Source organism: Epinephelus lanceolatus, chromosome 2, assembly GCF_041903045.1.
Source record: "Epinephelus lanceolatus isolate andai-2023 chromosome 2, ASM4190304v1, whole genome shotgun sequence".
Lineage (NCBI taxonomy): Eukaryota > Metazoa > Chordata > Actinopteri > Perciformes > Serranidae > Epinephelus > Epinephelus lanceolatus.
Window position 1 is genome coordinate 29,240,621 of NC_135735.1, and position 15,404 is coordinate 29,256,024.

A 15,404-nucleotide genomic window follows, 5' to 3' on the forward strand; every position below is an offset into this window, starting at 1 on the left:
TCAGTACAGACAACAATTTTACTTTTTCTCTCTTCTCGATTGATGCTAATTGACGAAAAAATGTCTAATCCGGGGAAAAATTATAGTTTCAATATTTAGCGTATCCTATTGACATATCTACAGAGAGAGATGCATGTAGTTACTTGGGACATCATCAATAGAGGATGGAATTATTTTCTAAAAAAAAACCAAACCCAATCTTTTCTGTTTCTTTGAGTCAGGAGCTGCAAAACACCAATGGTGTGTGAAAAGAAATCAATCGGTGGGTAATCAGTGGGTAAAGTCCATTGTACAGTACAAACATCAAAAATCAGTCTGAAGCAGCACCACCTTCGTGTGCCTCTGTTGAAGAACAACGCACGGTTAACCACCTCCCGCACACACAAGGATCCAAACTAGAACTCAAACACGTCATTCTGCTTCTTCGCCAACTTGGCCACCTCCTGACGGATAGCCTGCACGAGTGCAGAGGTGGAGAGGCTGCTCAGGGGCATGCTGTCCATGTCCTTCACCACCTGGGGCAGGCTTTGCTGGGAGGCTGTGCTAGGGGCAGTGGGCGGCTGCTCCAGTGCCTGGTTGTATTGCAGGGGCAGCCTGGTGGGGCTCCCCTGTGGGTAGCGAGGATGAGGAAAAGCCTCTACATACCCAGGCAGGGGCACCTGGAAAACAGGGTAGACATGTAATCAGTAATACAATAATACGTATTATCACTGCCCACGAAAAATAATGGCTACCAATTAGATAATTAGAAGGATACAGTATATGCGAAAGTTTCTTTTTGTTATTTTGCTGCGTGAACATTTTCCCTGCACCACTATTTTAGACAGAATTCAATGGGTGATAAGGGAAAATATACACATTTGTATCTGAGAAAAAAATCATTATAATTGAGCCAAAAGAACAGGGAAGGTAATGAGTGTGGAGGTCTACTGTGTGAGTGTATGATACTGAAATGGACTTTGATTCAAACAGTGTTTGAACTCCAGAATGGGCTACTTTTGAATGTTAGTACAAAATCTTCAAGTGTAAGATTTACACCACAAGAAATAGGAAGAAAAAAAAAGAAGTAAAAGAGGTGTTCATTTAAGAAATGTGCTCAACTACCCCGGTATTTTGTTGTGTCCACTCAACGCCAGCCATAAATTCAGATCAGCAAATGGTTTCTAAATGACACTGGTTCTGCAAAAAGACACTGCGTGAAGACATCTGGTTGAAACAGGCAAACAGACAAGGAAAAAAAGAGAAAACATTCCATACAAACAAGGAGACTCCTGTGCAGGGGAGGGGAGGGGACGGGGAAGGGAGGGGAGGGGAGGGGAGGGAAGGGAGGGTCACATGGCTTATAACAGATCTGACAGGACGAATGGAACCCGTCTTATTTTAATGAAAAACAGAGGAGACGGTAGGAGGATTATTGTTTAATGAGGCCCAGAACTTTTCAAGGGTAGATAGGAACATGAGCACAAAAAGACTTATGTCAGTGCTGCACATGAAAGATATATTTCCCTGCTGATATGTCCTTATTTTGTGTTTCTGAGTGTTTATTCCTTTTTCAGCCCTTGCTGGTGCAGTGATGTAGCTCACTCTCTGGCTCCATAAGGTGACCAGAAGTCATGGGAAAACATCCCGATAACCAGGAGGGGAAGGTGGGGTATTTTATTAACACTACAGCAATCACTTTTTTTCCAACTGCTCAGTGAAAAACTATAGAATTCAATTGTCTCAGGCTTCTTGTCTGAACTGTTTAAAGTCAAAGCACTGGCCATTGTAGTCTCTGTACGAGTCTAAAGTACAGACACTGATTGAGTCTAAACTTACAACTACATCACTTACAAGAGTGAGAAACAAAGACTTTCTTTTCTGTGTACTTTTCTATCCTGGACATAGCATTAATCAACCCCTTGCTAAGCCCCGCCCCTGGATGCAGACTGGCCAATCATAGCGTAGCATCAGGCCTGCTCAGGCAACACACAACACAGCTTTGCTCCATTGACTCTAATGCAATCGTTTCAGATTTCCTTCATTTTCAGGCTGGTTTTGTGGATTTGGAGCTAAATGTTGTGCCTGGGGCACGTCATGTATTAATGATAGTCATTACCTGGAGAGGTTGGAAAAAGATATATGTTTCTTCCCTGTTCCAAAATCAAAATCAGACCCTGAAAAGTGTAGGGTTGTCTTTTTAACCTGTTGTTGCTGCTGAGTCAGTTTGACATCCTGGATATATCCTTCAAACACAGACTGTAGACCCCTCTGTCTGCTTCTCTCTGGAATCACTATTTCATTTTCCCAAAAACATGATAATATTTCTTCAGGGAGTGCAGTTGGTTACAGTGTGGGCTCCATGTTTACTCCAACAGCTTGTTGGACCAATGCAAAGGGGCGGGACTTAGCAAAAGGTCAATTGTGAAAGAAATTTTACAGTAGTCACTTAGATTAGCTTATTATCTGATAAGTAAAGACCTAATTATTAGGACAAAGAGCTGTTGGGGCATTCAGACATATGATTGAATACTGGCACTGTCCTAGTTTAAAGCTACAGTTAGCATTTATGAAAATACCTGCCTCTAATGGCATTCGCTAGAATCTACCACAGCACACTGGAAACAACCAATCAGAGCTGAGGAAATGCAGCGGTCAGCCATGTCAATCATACTTGTGAACTTCGATCAAACTATCAAACTAGGCAGTGCCGATCAAATATGAATCAAGATTCTGCTAATGCATTGCCTATTTCTCCCCTTAAATGTTTTCAGAAACATACTTTAGTGTACTGTTTAGCTGTAATGGGAATTTCATTCAGCCAGTGGGCAGTGCTTCCTACTTCAGTCAACTATTTCCAACATTGCAGCTGCGTCACAACCTTTCTCGCCTAATATGTTCTCAGAAACATATTTTAGGTTGTGTCCGAGATTGCTCACCACTTACTACATAGTCCACTATATAGTGAGTTCGCCATTTTGTAGTGCTGTCCCAATGTATAGTAGGAAGAATTATACCTTATACAGAGGACTCAAAGTATCCCACAATGCACCATGAATAATAGTGTACAACTGACAGTCACTCACCAAGCAATACATCCCATCATGCATTGCGCCAAAGTAACAAATGGACTATATAGGACAGACACAGAGAAGGATGAGGTGAGAGAGGGCAGCTCGATTAAAACCTGCTGTACATGTTTAACTTATAATGACATGTTTACCAGTTTTTATTTGCCATAATTTCAAGTTTTTATCACATATGCATGTCAGTATTTGTTACGAATGGTTCACCAGCTGAGTAGTATCCAAAAGTGTTTTTTTCATGTTGCAGATAAGCTCACTATATAGTCCTCTACATAGAACTCTCTACATAGTGAGTAAGGAGTGTGAATGAGAGACTTTGTGACCCAGCTGCAATGTTGGAAATAGCTGACTGAAGTACGAAGCACCGCCCACTGGTCGAATAAAAAATTCCCATTTTACAGCTAAACAGTACACTAAAATATGTTTCTGAAAACATCTGAAAGGAGAAACAGGCAATGCAGTAATAGAGTCTAGATTCATATTTGATCAACACTGCCTAGTTTGACAGTTTGACAGCAGTTCACAAGCTGTGAATGACATGACTGACAGCTGCGTTAGAGACTCCTCGGCTCTGATTGGTTGTTTTCGTTCATGTGCGGGAAGGCCATTATAAGCGCTATGAGGAAATGGATTAGGGAGAAGAATATGATTTTTTTTTTCACAAATCATCTGCCTCATTTAGTGCTGTGTGAATACAGTGACAGTGTCAGCAAATATAAAAAAGTTACCAACTACAGCTATAATGAAGATGTTTGGTCATGCTATTCTACCATTGTAAACTGCTCATCTTTCAGTTATTCATTTATTCATGTTTTGCAGGATTGGGTGCTTCCTCGGCAAACAAAATGGGCTTCCTTACAGAGTCTGCCCACTGTGGTGGCACATCCTCGGGTTCAGGTGGATAGGACATCCAGGACGGACTGTGGTAGGAGGTGGGTGGTGTGGAGACAAAGTATTCTGAGTAGCCGGGCCTGGTGGCTGGGATGGCGTAGACGGCTGTTATTGGGTTTCCTACAGAGACGACAAGAGAGGCTGACGTTCACTGATGATTGTATTTCAGGAGATGTATTACTGTTCTTGAAAGAATATGTTGTCATGGAAGCAAGGCACATTATGGGTTTCTCTTAAAAGGCAATGTCATCTCCTCATAGACGTACCTGAGTAGTTGGACACAGGCTGCTCTGCAGTGATAGATGGAAGTGCCGCTCTAACTGTTGGCCCGTATGGGTTGTTGTCATGTTGACTCTGCATTTCAGTGACAGATGTCTCTGAGCTCCTTCCCTTAGGCCCCAAGTCAGAAGTGGAACTAAGTTGGGCAGAGATTGGAGAGGCATAAACATAGAGGTACTGATGTGCTTGGTCAGTACCACTAGATGGCAGACATACTCCATGTGGAAAAGTGACTGCCTTATTAACATGCTTGCCATCTCTCAATGCACTAGTTCAATATTCAAATTTAAACAAGGCCTAAAATCACTCTGGCCACAGCACATTACCTGGCGAATATCTGGTCCCTGAATATGAATTTGAATGTGAATAGCTGTGGAATATCTGATGGGCTTTGGGATGCTACAGACAGGGTGTGTATGTGTCTGGTTGCTTGCATTTGTATGCGTGTGTGTGTGTGTGTGTGTGTGTGTGTGTATGTGTGAGACCTATTAAGCCTTACCGTCTTAAGGAGGTCCCAGGAGGAGGTCCAGTGCGAGGCGGTAAAGGGGGAGGAGAACCCATGGCCATCTCAGGAAGCTGGGTGAAGCGAAAGGCCTTAAAGAGATAGTGAAAGGCATTTAAGGTTACATAAACTCGTTCTTAGGAGAGGGGAAATAATCTCATCCCACTTACCGGTTTAGGCAGGCTGCATTGATACATTTCTGCGCCATAAGATGGTACCCACTGCAGGCCTCCCCGTCCACAACTCATTGTACCCGGGGCACTGGTCACCACGTCTGCGTAGGGGAGGGGAGGCGGTGCGTTGTTGTAGTGGTCAGGAGGGGGGTGGTGGTGATGGGAGTGCCTTCCGGATGTGGACTGCCCCCCTGAAGCCAGGCTGAATGCCTCCTCCAGCAGCAGGTGCATCTGCTGTCGCACTTCATCAATGGACGGCTGTGAGCTCAGAGTGGATGTCTCTGAGTGGCCTTTCAAGCCCCGGCCGTACATGTACCCCCTCGGCCCCATTAGACGGTCAACATTTGTCTCCTCAATCAACTCAGGCTCAGTCTAAAACATATAGAAACACGTTTACACGAGGATATGAATTGAGAATCAACTAAAAATGTTCCTACAGCTTAAGGAAGGTTAGATCCAAGACTTTTTAATGGCACAAAGAATGAAATTAAGACCAATTTGGGTAGGGAATTCCACAGAGAGGAAGCAGCAACTAAAAAAGGCCTGTCACCCCAGGTTCGGCACTTGGTTCTGGGTATTTGAAGGAGGCTGGCATCAGCAGAGGGGAGACAACAGGAGGGGGACTACTGATGGACAAGGGGAGAGAGATATGGAAGAGCTAGATTGTTAAGGGCCTTGTAGGTGATGAGTAGAATCCTGAAGTGTTTAACCGGGAGCCAGTGGAGGTCATGGAGGACTGGGGTAATGTGGTCACGTGAGCAAATTCTGGTAAATAGGTGGGTAGCAGAGTTCCCTACATGCTGAAGTTTATTGAGGACAGTGTTTGACAGCATGCTACTGCAGTAGTCAAGCCTGCATGTTGCAAGTGCATGGATGAGTGTTTCAGCAGCGGAGGGTGACAGAGAGGGTCAGAGGCGGGCAATGTTGTGGAAGTGAAAGAAGGCTGTTTTGGTGATTTGGTTGACATGAGGTATGAAGGAGATGGTGGGGTCAAAGACAACTCTGAGGTTGCGGACGATGATGATGGGGATGATGACGTAGCCATCAGTGGTGAGTGAGTAATTCTTGGTAGGGCAGGTAAGGGAGTCTGGGCCAGTGATCAAGATTTCCAACTTATTGCAGTTCAGTTTCAGAAAATGTCTTTGTAGCCATGTTTAAATATGGCAGTGATGGTAATGAAAGAAATGTAGAGCTGTGTATCATCTGCGTAACAGTGAAACTGGAGGTCGTGGAGGTGGAGGATTTGTCCAGAGAGCAGCATGTAAAGGTAAATTTGCCCTTCCCCATGTCATCCAGGGTACAGTGACATCTAGCTAGCAGACAGTGGATCATCTGCTCTGAACAACCTGGCCAGAAACAAATTATGAGTGATGCTGGTCCTGCTATCCTGATCTGCATGACATCAATGCAAGATGCTTTTGGTAAATTATTTAAAGAAAAATTTGATGTTACCAATCATTTTGAGACCTGTCAGAAAGATGAAAAAATCATAAAAATCCTCCTTCCCTTGTCTTAACAGTTTAGGGCTTTTGAAAGATTAATTTAAAGATTATTTTTTCATTTTAATACTAATTAAGGCCTTATTTTTGGATTAATGAATGCAATGTCTTTTTAAGACTTTTTAAGGATCCAGGCAGGAACCTTTCATACATACAAAAATAAAATAATATAAAACTGTGGGACAATTTTGAGTGAAGTGCCGACATTTAAAGGTAGTTTAATGATAATGGGCTTGTGCGGGTGAATCTATGGCCACACGGGAAGGCATGTTCTGACTTTCACCTCGATCAAAATATCAGAAAATTCAATCTCTCTTTCCTGAATAGGCAGGATATAAAGAGATGCAGTTTGAGAGAGCTGGAGAGTTACAAGTTCCATAATGTCTCCTGTCATTCTCTCAGTGGGTTGTTGACAGGGTGCTGACTGAGCTGGAAGAGGCTTATTAATGTTACGCAGAGTTTCTGAGACAAGTCAGCTGGAGGAGTTTGATCCAGCTGTGTTACTGCTTGGTCACAGCAGGTTCAGCCAGCAGCACCAGGCAGTTTGTTTCTAACCTGCACTTTTCTGTACTCATAAGCAGAGGTGTGGTCTTGAGTCACATGACATGATTCAAGACACAAATGTAATGACTTTAGACTTGGTAAATGGACCTGCATTTGTATAGCGCCTTTCTAGTCATCTGACCACTCAAAGCACTTTTTACACTAGGAGTCACATTCACCCATTCACACACACATTCATACACTGGTGGCCAAGACTACCATACAAGGTGCCACCTGCTACTCAGTTTTTTTTTAACTCAATAACACCGATGGAAGCACCATCGGAAGCAATTTGGGGTTCAGTATCTTGCTCAAGGATACTTCGACATGCAGACAGGAGGAGCCAGGGACTGAACTGCTGATCTTCCGATTGGTGGACGACCCGCTCTACCTCTGAGCCACAGCCGCCCCCAAAATTTGCCTGACTTGACAAAATCAATTAAGACTTGAAACTTGATTTAAACACAACACAAATGACTCATGACTTCACTCAGACTTGAGTCTTTCGGCAAGTATGTTATGAAAAAGTTACAAGTTGCAGAAAAGAACCATGAATAGCTAACATTTCATTACTGAACACCGTTTGAAGGGTGGATTATAACTTGTTTAGGACTTGTAACTCAAAGTTAAGGACTTGGGACTTGAAAGCAAAGACTCAAGACTTACTTGTGACTTGCAAAACAATGACTTGGTTGTACCTCTGCTTATAAGCAGTCCAACAATATAGTCAGGCAGTTGCTGGAGGTCTGTCGTATGTGTGTTATCGCTATTTGGTATCTTCCCTCTCCATTTCTTTTTTCTTATCTACACTATAGATGGTAAAAGCATCATCCTGTCTCCTCTGTATAATCTTTGCATCTCCATCTTAATTGTTTACCCACAACTCTATTCCATCCTCTTTCTCACATCTTTTAAAAGTCCCTCCATCTTTTCACACCCTGTACTCTTTCTCTGTCTCCCAGCTTCTGTTTCAATCCACCCAGTCCTTATATTCAGTGATAAATGAATACAAGTTGAGGCTGCCCTACTTCCTGTGCGAATAGAGGGTAGCCACAGGAGACCTGGCGTAGTGCACCTCATAAATCAGCCCGCCCTGCAACACGAAACGGCAGAGGCTTGCATCTGCAGTGACGGAGCCTGCAGCCACACTGGTCCCATTGTAATCAACAGGGCCAGGAGTTCTGGAAAGGACCGTGTAGCTTGTAGCAGTGATTGTGCCATATTTCTAACAGAGCTTAACAGTTGGCTACACAGAGTTTAGCCACAGCAAATTCAAACTGACTAAAGTCTTCTGCTACCACTGCTATTTGTCTGGGTAATCAAAATTTGTGGGGCTTATCAAGAGTCCCCTGTAATACAGTTCTGAAGTTTGTCACGTTAATACCTGTGGTATTTTGTCATCCCAAGAGCCTGACTTATCAAATGTAAATGCACAAGACACTATTTTCACAGCATAAATTTCACTTGCAGTACTGGTACTTGCGCAGGTCCATATAATTACTTATTCATATCCCATCTAAGTGTCCCAGTAAGTCATACCTGTGAGCCAGCACAATACCAGAGCCAGCTACACCTGTGTCTCTCCTGCTGTGACTGGTCAAAATGGCTGGCAGCAGGTCAGTGGCAGTTCAGTGAAATATTTCTACCACTGCTCATATTTTTTACAAAAGGACAGCTTGGAAATAAAAACACTTTTTAGGAACAGGCTGCTCAATTACTCTTGGGAGCTCACATACTCCTGAGTATTCTGACTTCATGGCGGAGAGAGCCATACACAGAGCCATAATGGAACAATAAAAGAGTGGAGGCATAAACCAGCCATCCTGAGACGCATTACGTATCTAAACGGCAGCGCCTTATAAATATTAACTCTTAATTATGAATGAACCACTTCCCTTCCCTTGGCTTGCTGTGGCATACTTTAAACCACACCTGAGTAGAATATGTCTGGTTTCCAGCTTGGTGGCTGCACAGTGCCTAAAAAAGGGATTGAAAATGAACTTTTCTACTTTTTTTAAGTCCATCTTACTAGATTGAAAACTATGGCATTAGGTTTTTTAAATTATCATCTGAAAGCTTGCTTTGTCAATCACTTTGTTGGAGTAGGTGCTACTGTATGTTCAAAATGGTAAGTTCAGTCAGGAACACTCTTGTCATAGATTTAACCATTTATTGCAACAAATGGAAATACAGTTATGTTTGGCGCTAAGGGCTCCAGCCTTGAGGTGCTCCCTGGATTAGACAAGCCGCATGCTACGTCAAAGCAGGGAGCACATGCAGAAAACCCCAAAGCACACATTAAATACCATTTTGACCTTAGAGCCATGTTAGGACTCTGAGTTAGAAAGGTGGAGGCTGGGGTGTTGGAGGTAAAGCTTTGCTGCCAGCAGCAGCAGCAGCAGCAGCAGCAGTGTGTGGCAGCATTGGTGTAGCAGGGTGAGTGAGTAGGAAGCCATATTTAAATGGACCACCTTGTGTGGGAATGGGCTGTGATTGGTGTGTGACTAATAAGAAACAATGATCCAATCAGCTGGCTGACTTCCGTGTCCTGCATGAACTAACACAAAGCTTCATTTGACGGGGATGAGTGGCATGTAGGGGTGAGGATTGCAGATTGCATCCATCTTTAACTTCAGCCTGTTAGAATTCCTTCAGTGTTCAGGAGGTTTTTACTGGGAGCCAAATTATACCTCTTCCTCGCAGAAACAAATGGACAAGGTGATTAAAACCTGTAAAAACAACTACTACAGCTAACCGTTTTTGCTTATCCAGACATCCGGGAGGTTTTTATCGACAGCTGAATTATCCACAGAGGTCTCTTCCTCTCCAAAACAAACAGGCCCAGTGACTTAAACTGGTAAAAACACTGAATAAAGCAGTTTCATGTTAAAAACAATCTCATCGCGGAGGGGCTGCTAAAATGTGAATGGCCCTGTAATAGAGGCAGTGTTTGGTTTGTCTGTTCTGGGCTACTGTAGAAACATGGCAGTGCAACAAGGTGATCTCTGTGGACGAGGACCCGCTCCCTGTGTAGATTTATTCATCTCATTCTAAGGTAACGAAAACATAATGATGCTTATTTTCAGGTGATTATACAATAACAAAATCATACTTATCATTTCTGTTGTTGTATTGCCTTCTGGGTATCCCGTTTCTGCTTCTGTTTTGTTTGTCAAAGCACTGTGCAAACTTTGTTTTTAAAGGTGCTATGTAAATAACGTTATTGGTATTATTATTATATCTTGTAGTATTCTATTCAGTTTCTACCAGTATATCCTCCTAAATCCAACATAGTGAACCTTTAGCTGCTTCTTGTTGAGACACAGGCTCAGTTGGTGATGACGTGTGACTCACATCATAGCCACTGTTGCGGATGCCTCTCCTGGGCCTCTCCCTCATAACAAGCAGGTCCATCTCTGTTCCTCCAGGACTGGGACTGCTCAGGCTCTGTCTGCTGCGATAGGCCGTCTGCCCGACCTGTGAGTGCCTGTCAATCGGAGTAAAGGATGGATTCAGTGCATATCCGACCTGGGGTACACTTATCATTCATTGAAATCCTTTCAATTCAGCTTTCTTACTTTTCAGCCATGGTTTCAGAGTGTCTGCCAGTGAAAGGCAGGTGGGGAGTGGAGAGGGTGGAGAACACAGTTGGGGTTTTTATCTGATTCCCTTTCAAAAAAGGTACAAAAAGGTAGCCGTGCAGGCCAAATAGATACAGTACATGAGGATATCCCATGAGGACATCAAGTAAAAGAGCTGAATCAACAGTAATTATAATAATAATGATCCATATGCATGGTATGAGGATATCCTTGAGGCGCTGCATAGCAAATGCAATACTGATAAAGCATCTAACAAAACAACAATGTACACTCAATGACAGAGGACGAGATGCGTATCAGCAAACCTGCTTGCAATGATCCCCTCAGTTAGGTAAATGCATGCTGCTGGTGTAAGTGATCAGTCAGACACTAGCCTTGACAAGTAGCTGCTAAAATCCTCGTCTTCCTCACCATGTTGGGATATAAAAACAGCTAAATTCAACCCTTTGCTGAGTCAACACATTCACAAATTCAAATGTTGCTTTCCGCTCTGAAGGTAGCTAAATGTTAATCTCATGTGGACGTGTTTCATCTGAGTCTGTACTGATCAAAGACTCCGTCTGTATGTACATCTGTAAAGTAGAAGCAGGACAGAACCAGCATAGTGGACCATCCGACACCCTGCCAGTCCTGTTATCTCCTTTTTGGAAGCTCAGGACTTGAATCAAATTAATCAGACAGGCCTGATGGGTCTCTTGCTGCCGACTAAGACAGGATAATGACAACATTAGAGGAAACAGTTTTACTTATCTATAAGCTAATTAAGCAAGGCAGGGGTCAGCAGGGAGGAATAACTGGCCATGGTTAGAAACTCTGTCCACCAATATGAACTGCCTTGTCACCTTCAGGACTTTGTGACTGCTTGAATTGTATCCTCACACCCTTGTGTTTACACTCAGCCAAACCCAGGTTCCACCTGCTTTTCCACTCTCTTCTCACCTCCTGTGAGACTTGACATAAGTGGAACCTCGCTCATCATCAGGCTCCAGTGGTCTGCCATGCTCACCGGCTGCCCTCTCATGGCCGTGCCGCTGTCTCTGCACCACGGCTCGACCGCTGCTGCTGCCGTCTGTGGAGGGGAAGTCATAATAGCCCTTCCTCTTAGCCTTCAGTCTCAGCTTGTTCCTGTAGTGCTCGATGTCTGACTTCTGCTTCAGGGCCAAGTTCACCTGCAGAGAGGAAAGAGCGCAAGATGCAAGGAAACATGAGGAGATCAGAAGCAAAGCAGACACGAGGTTTTCTTGCTGCATGCTGTCTATGATTCTGCACTGTCTTGAAAGGGATGTGAGGATGAGAGATCAGAGGGTTCATGAGGACAAGAAGCTCTGAAAATGAAACGGTTAAGCAATTATTACTGTCCAAACACTATTATTTTTCATGTTCATTATATTGCCTTTAAATCAAGTGGTGCCCCCAGGAATTTTTCATAGTGGTGGCCAAATGGAGCCATGGAAAACTGAATTTTAGGAATTTCATTTTGCTGTTGACGTAGGTAGTCTGGTCGAAAAATATGTCAGTATTTGAGTTAACTAATTGCATACTGATATACTTGATGGTTTCTTATTTTACACTTAATATTACCAATTATCTGATGTGCATAGACTAATACCAACACAGTTATCATTTTGAGTTCTACAAAAATGTTGTTTTAATGGGTTATGTATCTATACATGTTAAGTGATTCATTGTTCTTTGAATAGGCTGGTTGTCCTTTTCTTTAAAAAGACAAATATAGAGCTTTTATTTGAAGGGGTGCACTTATTATAAGAAGCAAAACATCTATTGGTAACAAGCCTTCTCAAGTTTAAGGGACGTTCATCGATACCCATAGAACCCATTCTCATTCAGATTTCCTCAAGTGAGAGTTCAAGAGACCACCTTGAGATTGGTCATGCCAGTTGTTCCTTTCAAAAAAATGTTGCCTAAATTTGGAGCATCATTTACTTCCTTTTGAAAAAAGCTATGCTGACATGGTTGGTACCAGTGGATGCCTTAGGATGTCTAGTTTCACAAGATACCACTACCTTCCTACCTAGCTTAAAAAATGAGCGTCTCATGGCCCACTTAATGACAGAATGTGGGCCTCCAATTATTTTCACCAGGGGGGGTCAGTGGGGGCAAGCAATTATATAATTTTCATCAGGGTGGCCATGACCCCCCTTCTGGGTGTTGAACCAGTTGTATCCAGATGTTTTGATCAATTAATTGACAATATATAAAAAAAATCATATGTAAATATAGAAACAATAAGAATATGCTATGATTACAGTGCCAAAAGAAAATGTCCTTTTCGAGCTTTGGACACCCTATTTCAAACACCTGATTGTATTCTAATGTGGTCACTGGAGGTCAGGTTCATTTTCTTAAAGAAAAAAGAATTCTATTTTATTCCACATAATTGATTAAACCCCCAGAAACCTCTTTAGTTATTATTTATTTAAAGTGTAACAAAGTGCTCTATTTAACTCTGGAAACAGACTGTTGATTGTTGAGTCTCATTCTCAGGTCGTCAAATACCAATTTGTGGGGTTAGGAGTCCAAGTAAGTGGAGCTCGGAGTACAGCCGCTTGAGGTGGTTCGGACATCTGATCAGGATGCCTCCTGGGTGCATCCCGTTGGAGGTGTTTCAGGCAAGTTCCACAGGTAGGAGGCCCCGGGGCAGACCCAGAACACACTGGAGGGATTACACATCTCATCTGGCCTGGGAACACCTTGGGATCCCCCAGAAGGAGCTGGGAAGCATTGCTGGGGAGAGGGACATCTGGGGTGCTTTGCTTGGCCTGCTGCCCCCACTACCCGGCCTTGGATAAGCGGATGAAAATGGATGGATGGATGAGGTTAGTGGTTCGATCACGCTACCTACCCGAAGCATCAGTAGTTGACGACTTGGAAATGAGACTCAACAATCAACTATCTTTCTCCAGAGTTGCACACAGCACCTTTAATTCATTCAGGACTGTGTGGTTTTGGTTTAATCAGAGCTGACTGATTGTTTCTTAAAACAGAAATAAAACTTTGGCAGAAAATAGTAATGTCCTTTTCATTGTTCATAAGAGACTGATAGAGAGAACAAGTTTTCAGGACCTTTAACACATTTGTGCATTTGTGTTCAATATGTTCATGTCAGTCTGTGTTTCTCTCTAAATGAATGTGTGCTGGTGCATCACCTCTCCATTGACAATGGCGGAGTCCTGGCTGCGGTCAGAGGATGCAGGGTGTGTGTAGTGGGGCTGAGCCACCATGGGCTTTATTGAAATGAGCTGCAGGGAGCCAGAGGAGGTGTCATATGGATCTGAAGAACAGAGAGGGAGTTCACTCACAAAGAGACTACAAATACCTCTGATCATTACATTGTCAGTCAAAAGGGGAACAAACTGTCAGACTCCCTCTTTGTATCTCTCCCCCCCAATCACCTTGTCTCTCCATGGCTGACACTGTGGGATTATGTCAAATATCCGTCGCCTGTGTCAGCAAATGAAGTGGTGGACGGAGACGATAGATCACAAAGATAGCGTTGGCTTCAAAAGGTTGTGGCAATGCATCTCTGTGATAGATGAAAGCCACTGACTTTGCACTTTCGTTCCTTATCCGACATCAGACAAACTGGATTCACTTCGAGTTTCCCTTAACTCAGCTGATGAATTATTCAAATCCACCCATTAAGAAAATCATAATCTAGCGAGCTCGATCCAATTTACAAGCCGGGTGTTTGAGTTAGATTAATTTCGCTCACACCCACCAAATGTGGAACATTTAGCTTCAGTGGACAAGAATAGAACAGCAAATAGTTCAACGTCTGAGCGGCTTTCACTTAAAGTGCTCTGCATCTGAGTGGAGCAAAGGATGTGTGACTTCATGTGGTCTTTATGCATTTTTCTAATCAGTGAATGTGTGACTGTGTGTGTGTGTTTCTGCCAGCGTGTCACAGCATCCACTGGTCTGACATACTGTATCATGTCAGCAGAGTGTCTGTCTCATGCATATTCATCGGGTCCATCTCTGCTTACTGCTGAGTAGCTACCTTTCTAGCTGTTAAAAAAAAAAGCTGCAGTGGGAATGCATTTCTCTTAGTGTACCTGTGTGCATGAGAAACAGAGACTGGAAAAGTGTTTCCCGCAGGAGAGGGAAAAGATTTTTTTGGCATTTGTGACACACCTGACCTTGTCGGCAAAGGAGCTGTAGAATAAATTATTTGTATTTGCATCAGTGTGTGACTCTCACCGTCCCTCTTGCGCGTCTCCTCCTTTGTCAGTTTCTGCTGCGCTGTGACTTTCAGCACTGTCAAGCCCCTGCCGGAATTCAGCTTCTCTGATTCGTTGCTGATGACGGAACCGTCCTCACTCGGCAACTTGCTGCAAGTAACCATAGCAACAGGAAAAGGCGGTGAGCTCTCCGGAAGCTGGGCTCACAGCCAGGTTATGTCATCCCTCCCTTAAACAACCTCACCTTCCTCTCTCGCTCGCTCAGGCTTGCATCCAGTAAACAAAACGTGTCAGTATTGTAATTTTTTGCATAATTCAGTGCATTATCAAAACCATCACTACACACTACACACAGAATCCAGGCTGTGTTTTGTGCACTCACCTGCATGTTTTCATGAATAAACATGTGCACTGTTGTGTTCACGTCTCCTCTACATTATGTATTCTTAAATACGTGTCATGCATGTTTCAAAACCAGTGCGCGTCCATGTCCACTGCTTCTTCCATTAATTGGACAAACAATTGCTTTATCCAATTCTTGTTTCACTAGCTTCAAACGCTGCACTGTAGCTGGAATTAGAGCTGATCAAGCGGCGACTCAGAGGACCACGAGGCTGACAGTGACATCAAAGCACCGTGGTCTATCCC

General features: G+C 43.4%; 1 protein-coding gene across 1 annotated transcript in view; it reads right to left on the reverse strand.

Annotated features, from left to right (window-relative positions):
• Window positions 1-200: 200 nt before the first annotated feature.
• kiaa1549lb (KIAA1549-like b) overlaps window positions 201-15,404 on the reverse strand; it is a 91,033-nt gene continuing 75,829 nt past the window's right edge. Inside the window, exons 14-22 of the mRNA XM_033627349.2 lie at window positions 14,776-14,906; window positions 13,722-13,846; window positions 11,494-11,723; window positions 10,307-10,439; window positions 4,908-5,282; window positions 4,735-4,829; window positions 4,223-4,371; window positions 3,925-4,076; window positions 201-659 (exon numbers count right to left, since the gene is read on the reverse strand). Coding sequence (XP_033483240.2) covers window positions 396-659; window positions 3,925-4,076; window positions 4,223-4,371; window positions 4,735-4,829; window positions 4,908-5,282; window positions 10,307-10,439; window positions 11,494-11,723; window positions 13,722-13,846; window positions 14,776-14,906 — 1,654 coding nt within the window. The 3' untranslated portion in view covers window positions 201-395. The remainder of the gene's footprint in view (window positions 660-3,924; window positions 4,077-4,222; window positions 4,372-4,734; window positions 4,830-4,907; window positions 5,283-10,306; window positions 10,440-11,493; window positions 11,724-13,721; window positions 13,847-14,775; window positions 14,907-15,404) is intronic.